General features: G+C 37.9%; 1 protein-coding gene across 1 annotated transcript; it reads left to right on the top strand.

Moving 5' to 3' along the window:
• The first annotated feature begins 421 nt into the window (after window positions 1-421).
• LOC141611336 (putative late blight resistance protein homolog R1A-4) lies at window positions 422-11,441 on the top strand. Its single transcript, XM_074429856.1, has 4 exons — window positions 422-637; window positions 720-802; window positions 6,569-9,698; window positions 9,993-11,441. The coding sequence occupies exons 3-4, from the start codon at window positions 6,622-6,624 to the stop codon at window positions 11,104-11,106; spliced, it is 4,191 nt and encodes a 1,396-aa protein (XP_074285957.1). The 5' UTR covers window positions 422-637; window positions 720-802; window positions 6,569-6,621; the 3' UTR covers window positions 11,107-11,441.
• The last annotated feature ends 286 nt before the right edge of the window (window positions 11,442-11,727 follow it).

Raw genomic sequence — 11,727 nt, 5'->3', positions numbered from 1 at the left:
TCAGAAGTCGAACCCCTGACCACTTATTTAAGAGATAAGAACTTTGGTAAAACGAACTATATAGTAAACCTGAAAAAACGTGAGTCATAGTAGCTCGACCCGATTGAATCATGTGCCACTGCCACAGTGCCACCTCTACCTCCAGTTAATAGATCCTACAACCAGTTGTACCCAGTTGTATGCTCTAAAACTCGAGCTATATAATAAAGTTTTCGACTTTTGTTTTAAAGAAGTCGAGCTATACCATAAAATTTCTGAATTCACCCACTTAAACATAAAAAAAATTAACTTTGAAAGCTCAAAAAATTACACATAAGCTCGATAAGATATAACTTGGTTGTATGATGCTATTGTACCACCGGATGTATAGTGTTATTTGTGCTCTACCTCAGTACCTCCACAGCTCCACCGAACAAGTAATGTTATAACGTGGGATCTGAAGTCAACGCCTAATCTGAATCTCGAAAGTCAGGTCGTAATTGTTAGGTCATATATTTGCAATTGAAAGTCTTATTTTAATAATTAATCCTCAGCAAATTAAAGTTGGATGACTATAATACTCCCAACAATGGTTTCCTCTATTCCTCCATTATTACAATCAGCTTACATCTTTTGGATCCTCAAGATTAATCATCAGGTATTTCATATTATTGTATTTCGCTTTTACAAAGTTTTCCATTACAAGCACCTTCATATTTGGTTCTCTTTTTAATGTGTAGGATTTATACTCTGCATGTCAAATTTGGTACTTCAAATTGGATACCAAGTTCTTGATCCGCTCAAGGTTCCGTATCTTTCTCAGGTTAGCCGCATCCATCCACTACCCTCTGCAAATTCTTGTTTTTCAATTGTGTTTTTATCTACAATCTACATTATCGGAACGTTTGTTTCTAAAATAGGATGAACAACTTTCAACCTTTTTATTCCATCTGTATTAAAAAAACATTATATACGGTTTAATTAGTCCTTAAACGAATATTATTAAAAAACGGGTTAGAGTAGCGTGTTTCAAAAAGGGAACAACGTCATCCCCATGGCATGTTTCCTGTATTGGAAAATGACATAACGCTACTACTGGTATCGTGTTTGACTGTTCGAAACAGTGGATCCCGGAATTATTTTCCGTGGTACCGGCCCCTTTTTTCAATATATTATTCGTAGCCAGATCTGCTAACAGGTCGGATGGGCGGGTCACAAGATGGCTAATAACAGGTTCGGCTAGAGTGTGGGTGAAGTTGACTTTGGATTTGGAGAATACGGGTTCTAGGTTGGGTTAGGATCAAAATATAGGCAACTGATAATTAATTTTATATCACATAGGGTTGTTTGGTAAACATTAGATTGAGAAGTTTTTAGAATATTGAGTTATTTTAGCATGTTTAGTCAATGGTTGGGGTGCTTTGTAGAGAGCATATTGAAATAGTAGATTTAGGTGCAATCTACTCCCTTCTATTCTACATAACCGTCCCATTGTGAAAATGACACAAGAATTAAGAAAGTGAGTTTAGTCCACACAAAACGGACAATGGGACAGTTATGTGAATAGACGGAAATGGAATTGAATTTGGACCACACAACACTTACCAAAAATAGACAATGGGACAGTTACCCGACTAGACGGAAATGGACAATGGGACGATTATCTGGAATAGGAGGGAGTACTATTTTATACAATAGTTGTGTTGGTAAACCGTAGTTTGATGAAATTTTAGCATATTCAAGACTATTAGCATGTTTGACTTAACAATTTACTAAATTACGTGTTTGGTAAATGACATATTGAAACAATAGATTGAGCTCCAATCTACTGTTTTCCAATATGTTACTCCCCAGCATATTCATTTTAGTAAATTGTAAAAAATGAATCTCTCTATAATTACACATGTATACAACATTCTATTAAACTAAACCCACTAATTACCAAACACTTTTACTAAATCTACTAAATCTGCTAATTGTAATATACTCCTTCCGTCCCGGTCAATTGTTGTCCTTTGGTTTTGGCACAAATACCAAGGAAAGAGGAGATAGTCAATTACTATAAATGACAAGTGGAACAAATTGAGTGTAAATGATCAAATTGCTCATCAAGTTCACTCTTAAGATAGAAAGGATAACAAATGGCTGAGACACCCAAAAATGGAAAAGGATAACAAATGACCGGGATAGAGGGAGTACTAGTCAAACATGTCAATCAAATCTGTCATTTGTATTTGCTTGACCAAATTTGCTTCTGCTAGTTATTAAGTTATAGGGGGTGTTTGATAAAGAGCGGATTGATAAATTTTCAGCATATTCAAGGCTATTAGCATATTTAACTCAGCAGATTCTTACATTCCTTGTCACCTCCCTCCAAGAAGATATAGAATCATCAACAAATAGAAAGTGAGATATCCTTTGACCACGCCAACTTAGTTTAATGCCCATGATTTTTCCAAGTCTCTCCTTATTAAGATATTATGTGAAAGAACCTCTGTACATAGGACAAAAATATAAGGAGAAAGATTATCTCCTTGCCTTAAAGCACACAGAAAAAGTCATTTTGGGATAAGAACAATGAAAGTCTTATTAATTTATCTTAGAATGTGATCATTATTCAGAATTTCCAAAGAAGCATAAATAACATCACCCTTGATAAAATGACGACGACGATAATAATAGATAGCAGGGATACCGTTCGGACCTAGAGATTTCAAAGGTGGCAGGGATACCGTCCGGACCTAAAGATTTCAAAGGTCCAAGCTGAAAGACTGCAGCCCTAACCTCCTTAGCAAAAAAACGGTTTATCCAAATAGTCAATATCATCCGTGTTAAGGGAGCAATGGATCACGTCAAATAAATTTGATAACCTCGACCAAAAATCTTTGTAGTTTTCCACATTATGATACACTTTCTAAAGATTAGAGAAATACTTCAGAAATGTAATAGAGATCTCACTTCTGTCAAACCTCCAACTTCCATTATCCGAGGTTTTGATTCCATAGATGTAATTACTCCCAACACGGCCTTTGACCCAATTGGAAAAATATTTTGAGCACGTATCACCATCAATAGCCCATTTAATCTTAGCACATTGCTTCCACTATAATGCAGAATTTTTAGCAAATTCCGTATCTTTTAGCCGCGTTTGAGAATAATGGCTAAGTTCACCTTCATTCAGAACACTTTGCATTCCTTCTTCAAGAGCATCATCAAGATCAGACCATTTAGAAGACCATTCTTTCCTCTTATTTAACGACCATTTTTTCATTGCTGAATGAGAACGAGCTAACTTTCTCATTAATCTGCAAGAGCACGAGCCAGCAGGGGACTTTTTCCATTCAGATTGAATAATGTTCACACACTCTTGGAGCAAAAGAGCTTCTAAAACCCAGCCAAATACCTCCCTTGGATCCAGTGGCATCTACCCCTAAGCCTTTAACAAAGCCAAAAGAATGAAATAAAGGGTCGACACTATTTACGTTACATTTAGTTTCCATAAGAAAGATAAAATCTAAATAGGTAGACGATGTAATCGCTCTAACTTTAGGAATTGTAAGAGCGAGCGAGTTATTTAAACCCCTACGATTTCACCACAAACACGTCATGGCGACATAGGAGGTTGGATAAGGTCAACCTCCGCAACCCCTGTATCATAAGAATTAGAAGATGAACAGGACATTTCGACATCAAAGATCCTCATGCAAAAACTCACCTTACGCACTATTCTCAGTATGGAGACTTCAACAGAAGCCATATCAATAGTAGTAATAGTCAGACCCTCAGGCGAGGGAGCGTCAGAAATGAAATAATATCCTGCTGGTCAACCACGTAATCAGCTGTCCTCTTACAAACTCTCTTATTCATTTCAGCCATGAATTCCTTTGCTCCATTCAAATATGATAATGCAATGTCAGGAATATTAAGTTTCAGGTTAGTAATAGCCTTCTTCTTAACTCCAGCTTTAGTATTAGAAATATATTCTCATCTCAGATCCATCGAAGAACATGAGAGAATAATCAGAAATAAAGGAGATACCATTGTTTGAAAGACACTACGTATGAACTTTATTAGCATTAGTATCACCCTCTTTATAAGAGTAGAAAGTTTGCAGATCAGATTGAATATTGACTTCATTAGATAGATCTTCGACTTTATTAGCATTAATATCACCCCCTTCATTAGAGAACTGATATCATTAATATTAGCCTCGTAAACATTCTGATCAGAAGCATTCTGGTCATTCACAACATCAACGAGCAAAGAGTCTTCAGAGAAATCAGGAATTAATTCCCCATCACAATAAATTCCATTACCAGGAAGAGGAGGCTGATGAGTGATGATTATAATCTGTGTTGAGGTCTTCTTCTCTTACCCTACCATTACTTTCCAAAAAATGATTATAAATTGAATTCTGAATATCCTGAACATCATCAATAATAGGCTGACCTTGGTCACTATCACGAAAACCTTCCTTCTGAGGATTGCTAAGTGTATTGTGATTCAGTTTTGCACCATTAGTTTTTGAACTCGTTGCTGCTTGTGCTCATGTACAACTGAAAGGCCCGAGAAAGGTTTTTCACCTTGTGTAAATATCATTCCAGGTTCAATACACACACTCCTTCTGGGGGTTTTACTTTGAATCTTTAACCTTATGTTGGAATCATGCACCGGAATTCGACACTGTCTATTTCTAGAAGTAAAAAAATTAACACCAGATGGACCTGCATATAAATCCAGGTGAAACATGTAATTTGACCTTACCCGAGAAATTACAAACCCTCTTTCCGCTACCTTCTCGCTCTAATGCTTTATTAATTCTGACTTCAATGTTTCTTCTTGAATCCTGGCACCCCTGAACTTTATACCCAATCCTCCCACACCTGACGCAATATTTGAACAAGTTTCTTATCCTCAAGCACATTAAAAAAACCAGGACAAAGAGGATCAGACAGGCCAACTTTACCAACTTTTTTAACAGAAACTTCTCCGCCCAGCATTTTCCCAATCACAGATGCAACATGCATATTAAGATATGCAAATGGGAGGCCACAAACTCTCATCCACAACCAAGCATGGGAAAGCCGAACATCTCGTGGTACGGAGTAAGGTTCCCAATTTTTAAAAACCATTAAAGCCTCATCGAATGATCGAATGAGGCTACACTCTTATTCAAGATATCTCGATGATCAAGAGGATTGGAACAATGAAAAACATATATGTCCTGCATTTGAAGAAATATTAACTTGCCCGGCCCTTTAAACCCCAGCTACCAGAGATGAGCTACCAGAGATATTCTCCCTACATTTATCAGTCTATAATCGACAAAATATCCACGAAAACATTTCGTCTAGAAGACCTTAGATTGTGATATCATATTTGGGTCAAAGCCATGCATCCCATTACTCATCCTAAATCAATCAAAATACACAAAGTACTGTATGAGTGAACATTCATTGAGTTGATTAACTAGAAGATGATGCATGAAAGCTTGATTGAATTAGGCGACAAACTGATTGATATTGAAGATATTAACAATATTACTTCCTCTATTAACATATCACAAGATATTCATTAGTCTCTTCCTCAAGCAATGTATTATTGCATTTCTACTGTAAACTTAGCAAGTAAATATTATGTATATTCTCATAGCATTAGTATAAATACCTTGTAATTATCATTCAATAAAATCATTCTTTCACAATATCAAACCCTTGTCTTATATGGTATCAGAGCCAGTGTGACCGAAGGTCACGGGTTCAAATCCTGGCAACCTCAAAACTCCTCAAAAACTCGAAGTGGAAACCCAGCACACGGTACGGGGGAGCCGGTGCACAACTAACCACTCTTCAAACCCGACGGGCATTTGAGTGAGAGAGCGTAATAGGAATATTTATAATAGTTGGGCCTCAACCATCACCTTAAGGTTTTGGTTGAGATGGTTCATCTATCATGGTATCAGAGAAACCCAAAGGATAAGGAATTAAATTAAAAAATTAATAAAACTTCCGTGAGACAACTGATTGAGAGAACCCGCAGAACCAAAATAGCACTTTAGCTGATCAGTAGCAGCAGTGAGTAGCAGTAGCAATAAGCTGTTAGTTAGAGCAGCAATAAATCTGTTATCAGTAACAGAATTAGTTAGCATAACACGTCAGCATTAGGTGTACTCTAACAACCTATAACTAACTCTGTGTACCAACACTCTGTACACACATAATAATTAAGTCACTATTCTATTTTGTCTTGTGTTCTAAAGCTACTTTTATCACTTTCCCTGGCAAGATTTAGATACGACGGAATAATACAACCTTATTTGGTATTATTGATAATATTGTGATATGATATGAATACATAAGACCTGTATTTATAGTACTGGACTACTGACTCGGACCTTAACCCTGATATTCTCATAATATACCATATCTCTTATTTCCTTCCTTCTTAATAGAAACACACCAAGCGAAGTAATAAAATCTAAAACTACATTTCAACAAATTCAACGTGACAAAACTTTACACATTTATCGGTGCGATAGATAATACTCCGTAGCTGTTGGTGGTAACTATGTTTTCTTATTCATGCGCAGGTGATAGCCTGGATGTAGTATCTGATGCTGCCTGACATAAGAGATAAGGAAAAATGAGCTTATACAGGAGAATATTGCGGGACTTGGACATAATAGAAGCTGATGTCGAGAGATATTTTGGATCTTCCACGCAAGATCTCGAAAGTAAAATCGCGTCGGTCAGGCATGGGTTGATGTACATCATACCATATTGGGATTCGCGTCTTGGGGAGACATACTCTCTTAGACAACTAGAAGATTTTAAGGATGGTAATGAATTCATTGATTATTGGTTGCGAAAAGTGGACTGTAGCACCGAGTCCTCCTGTGAAGGAGGTGAGTGTCTCTGGCACACGGCTGATTACTTTTACTCATGTAGCTACCCCGAGGATGGGAAAAATGATTGGGTGAAAGGCGTAGAGAGAGTACTGGAAAGTCTGGAATCTGTTGAGCATGTTGATGAAGTAACTCTTTCAATGTCAGATGAGTGTAGAGCCATTAAACAAGGACTTGGACTCTTGCTATGTTTTCACAAGTCGATGGCGAATTGGAGCTTAGAAAAGTTGGAAGAAATTAGGCCACTGACAGATGATATGTCTAGGCATATGAAAGATTATGCCCAGAGAGTTATGCTCATCTTTAAGCTACTGCCATTGACCAGCGTAGATGGAAAGAGCGACATTTCTACATTGGCGGAGGAGATAACAAATTATGTAAGCTACTGGCGGAACATTAGGAACAGCAGACTCCTCAATATAACCTTGGAAGACAGATGTGGACCCGAGTATGAGACTCTTGTTTGCCTCACTGATGATCTGCAATACCTTCTGATCAGACTACTGGACGATCTCCCTTCCCAAATGGTATTGGACATTAGACGCTTTGTAGATGAATTGGACGATATTCGATGTGTACTTAGTCCTACATGGATTAAAATATTTGTGGAGGGTGACATATCTGATTTCATTGCAAGCGATATATATAACTGCGCAAATCTGGCGAGTCATGTAATTTCAGATCTCAACACACACGATCAAGAGAAGATTGCTCACATTACAGATGTTGCCTGGAAGATCTACATGAAATACAATGAAACTACCAGTTCAATTGACGATTTCTTCAGATATGCGAGGCTGATATTGGAGGAAGTCGTGTTAAGTAAAACTCTAGCTACCAGATATGTAAGGGAGCTCAGCGTACTCCACACATTTATCAAGGACCACGGAAGTATAAAACTCCAGGATAAGTATCAAGAAATTGAACTAATCTTCTATGACACTTGGATGCAACTCTGGTCACTCTGGTTAAGAAAACTGAAGAGTAAAAAGGAATTTCTTACTCTAACTCTTGACATCTTCAAAGATATTACAGCAAACATGCTGCAACTGGACTTGATTGAATATTTAGTCCAGATGCCTAAAGCTAATGAGCTTTTGCGTGATCTTCGCATATCTCTCGTCACAGCGGAAGCTGATAACCTATTTGTAAAGTTAGTTTACTCCCTTGAGAAAAATCTAGTGGAAACTCTCACGACGGAGGGAGTAGGTGATGTGGTTGAAGATGTAGAGGTTGAGGTTATTGAAGCAGCACACAATTATATCTTATTTTTCAGGGAATTTAAAAATGATGGTTGTTCTGGTCTGAAGGAAGGAGTTGACGGCTTCAACGCATCGCTCAGACACGCTTATGATGAATATATCAAGTTGCCAAGCATGGAGTTGTCCATGTCTGATTTCGAGTTCTGTGATATGTTACTGAATTTGACAGACTTCATGGAAACCGATACTCACATTTCAGATCAAATTGGAATACTCCATGATGATTTATCTATTTGCCTTTCTTTTCTTCAACCTTATACAATGAGGCACGCTAAACAAGAGGAAGTCAAGCAGATATGGACTCAGATTATGAAATTGGGTCGCAAAGTGGACAACATGATACACACATTTGAGGAGTTTCCTACATGGTATAACAAACTACGAGTTTCTTATGTCTCAAGAGAGGTTAAACTTATTAAGGAAACTTTGCCGAAAATTTCCATGACTGAAGTTGAGGGTCCAGATATACATGCTGAATACCAAATGGGAAAAGGCCACGCAACTGAGGATTCCAAAGATGAAGTCAGTTTTGAGGAGGAAGATAGACTGAGGACACAACTTACCACAGGGTCACGGAATTTGGAGAAAATATCGATAGTTGGTATGCCTGGTTTAGGCAAGACAACCCTAGCCATGCGTCTATACAAAGATTGTGCCAAGTTTTTCAATGCTCATGCTTGGTGTTATGTTGGGCAAGAGTTTCGAAGGAAAGAGCTTCTCCAAAACATCATTGGTCAGATTAGTGAGCGACCCAGCAGTGAAATCAATGTCATGGGGGTGGAAGATTTAGCTACACTCTTGAAGCAGTGTCTACGTCAAAAAAGGAACTATTTCATAGTCTTAGATGATGTATGGGATGTTGCTGCTTGGGATGCTCTTTGCAAAAGTTTTCCATCCAGCGACAATGGAAGTAAAATACTAATAACAAGTAGGTACAGCATCGTCGGAGAGAAAGTTTGTGGTGATAAAAATGTAACAAATGTTATAAAACTCAACCTCCTAACTGCAGACAAAAGCTGGGATCTATTGCAGAAGAAAGTATTTGGGACGAGGAGTTGTCCTAAAAGATTATGTGAAGTCGGGAAAGGAATCGCAGAGAAATGTTGTGGGCTGCCACTTTCAATTGTTATGATAGCTGGAGTTCTTAAAAATAAAAATGAGACGGAAGATGGTTGGAAGGAAATTGAACGGAGCCTGGATGGTCACCTCTTAACCGAGGGTTCTAGTACGCTAGAACTAAGTTACAGACATCTACCAGTTCGCATGAAGCAATGCTTTCTATATTGCGCAGCATTCTCTAAAGGTACAGAAATCCCTAGGTCGAAACTGATACGACTATGGCTTGCAGAAAGATTCGTAAAGACTTCTTATGAGCAGGAAAGTTTGGAAAGCGCTGCAGAGAAGTACTTGCACGACTTAGTTGACAGAAGTTTGCTAATGGTTGCAAAAAGTGGTTCTAATCATCAAATTCAGACCTGTAGGATTCACGATTTGCTGCTAGATTTTTGCATACAAAAAGCAAAGGCGGAGAAACTTCTATTCACAATGGACAGGTATGAGCTATTATTCCCCCATTTTCATTACTTAACATGTCTCTCCAATTCATCTACTTTTGGGAAATATCGTTTCAATAACAAAGCCGCTATATGATCTGAGATCCACCGCATGAATTATAGTTTTTCAGATATGAGATTTATATTAACTAGCTCGTCCGTGACTATGAGAAAATAAAAAGAAGCCGTAGTGCTCACAAATCAAAGCAGTGAAATATACTCGACTGTTCCCCTCTCATTCATGTACTTTATACTGTTCATAGTCTTGCATTGCTTATGTGTTTTACATTCCAGGTTGGATGATTTGGGGAGTTTTCAACAGCGTGGTCGCGTATACTTTTGCTCAATTGGCGAACACTTCGAGAGAGACATATTTGATAAATTATTAACACCTCTAAAACCGCGTTCCTTGATCTGCGCTGTGCCGTTATATGTACCATGGGACACCATCCCGTTTGTGTTTAAGAATTTAAAATCACTTACTTTGCTGGATTTAGATAAATGCGAGTTTAATGATGACCTTTCTGCAATTGTAGAAGAACTGACATTGTTAAGGTACTTGGCCTTAAGGGGTTCGATGACAAGAATCCCATCAACAATTAGTGGTTTCTTGAACCTTGAAACGCTTATTGTGAGAGGAACCCGCGGTGAGGTTGAGGTTCCTCACACCATTTTCAGTCTGAGCAAATTAAGAGAGCTCCTGGTGAATAAACGTGCACGAATCTGTATGCATCCGAGTAACGACAACTCTGTAAGTAGTCTCCAAAACTTCTCTACCCCTATTCTTTCAGGGAGAATTGCAGATCAGATAATTGTAAGGTTACCAAATCTTCGAAAGCTAAGATGCATAATATTGGAGCCATTCGACTGGTCTATTCTTGATCGCCTTTGTCACCTTGAATGTTTGAGAGTGTTCTATCAAAGCTGGAGTCCATTTTGTGGCAAGTTTAGATTTCCCTCGAATCTGTACAAACTAACACTTTCTGGATTTAAGTCACCCTGGTTGGAAATAGAAAAGATTGCTGTTATGCTGCCTCGGCTTGAGATCCTCAAGTTACAGTTGAGAGCCTTTGAAGGGGAACAATGGAACACAACGGCGACCTTCAAAAACCTGAAATACTTGAGAATGGAGGGGCTTAATATTAAAGAATGGGAAGCATCAGATGATAACTTTCCAAGTTTAGAGCGATTAGTTGTCCGCCGATGCAAGTCGCTTCATAAAATTCCGGAAGAATTTGGAAGCATTGGAGATTTAATGGGCATTGAAGCACACTGGTGTGATGCCTCTCTCGGGAAGTCGGTTCTAAAGATCAAGAGGGATCAGATTGATGGAGGTAACATGAAGTTCGAGGCCATAATCTATCCCAATGTGATCGACCTTAGCGATGATGAAGATCTTAGTGAGTAGGTAACTCCCCGTTTTCTCAAGGAATCAGTAACATTCAAGAAACAAACATTACAATCAAACTGATCCAAGCAAAAACTTCGTGCGATTCTTGTTTACGAGTATTTTATAGTGCTTGAAGTTTCCCATTGCTATCTGTAATTTCACATGACTGCTTCATGTCGACAGATTTTCAAATTAATTTCGGATTGAATTCTGTTTTTGTATTGTAAACTTCAACCATTGTTTTATCACTCTATCCCAGTTTTACAGAACCATACAAAGAATTTGAAGCATAGATCAGAAGTCAGAACCGATAATGTATTTGATTAACCAAGAGTTTTGGTTTATGACCTGACCATGGTATTGATTAAAGCAGTTATCAGCGTATCGCTTTCAGATAAAAAGCAAAAGGGAAAATGCAAGCGACTTGATCCCAAAACTAAAGTGACCATCACGCATCGAGACATGAATGTTGGCGGATGGATTTTATCATCATAAATTTAAAAAACGTCAACAAAATGTATTATAAATGGTAAATGTAAGAATTAGACAAGTCAACACAATTCTATTTTTATAGAAAATCAAATTTAGAAGAAAACTTAGTTCGTCACTTAAGTCAGGGACTCAGGGGTCGGGTACCAA

This window comes from Silene latifolia, chromosome 11, assembly GCF_048544455.1.
Source record: "Silene latifolia isolate original U9 population chromosome 11, ASM4854445v1, whole genome shotgun sequence".
Taxonomy (NCBI): Eukaryota; Viridiplantae; Streptophyta; class Magnoliopsida; order Caryophyllales; family Caryophyllaceae; genus Silene; species Silene latifolia.
Note: the sequence above shows the minus strand (reverse complement) of the source record. Positions and strands in the feature narration are given on the sequence as shown.

Coding starts and splice junctions, on each gene's coding strand:
- LOC141611336 (XM_074429856.1), top strand. CDS start 6,622: ATGAGCTTATACAGGAGAATATTGCGGGACTTGGACATAATAGAAGCT. Junction 9,699..9,992: donor CTTCTATTCACAATGGACAG/GTATGAGCTATT, acceptor TTTACATTCCAG/GTTGGATGATTTGGGGAGTT.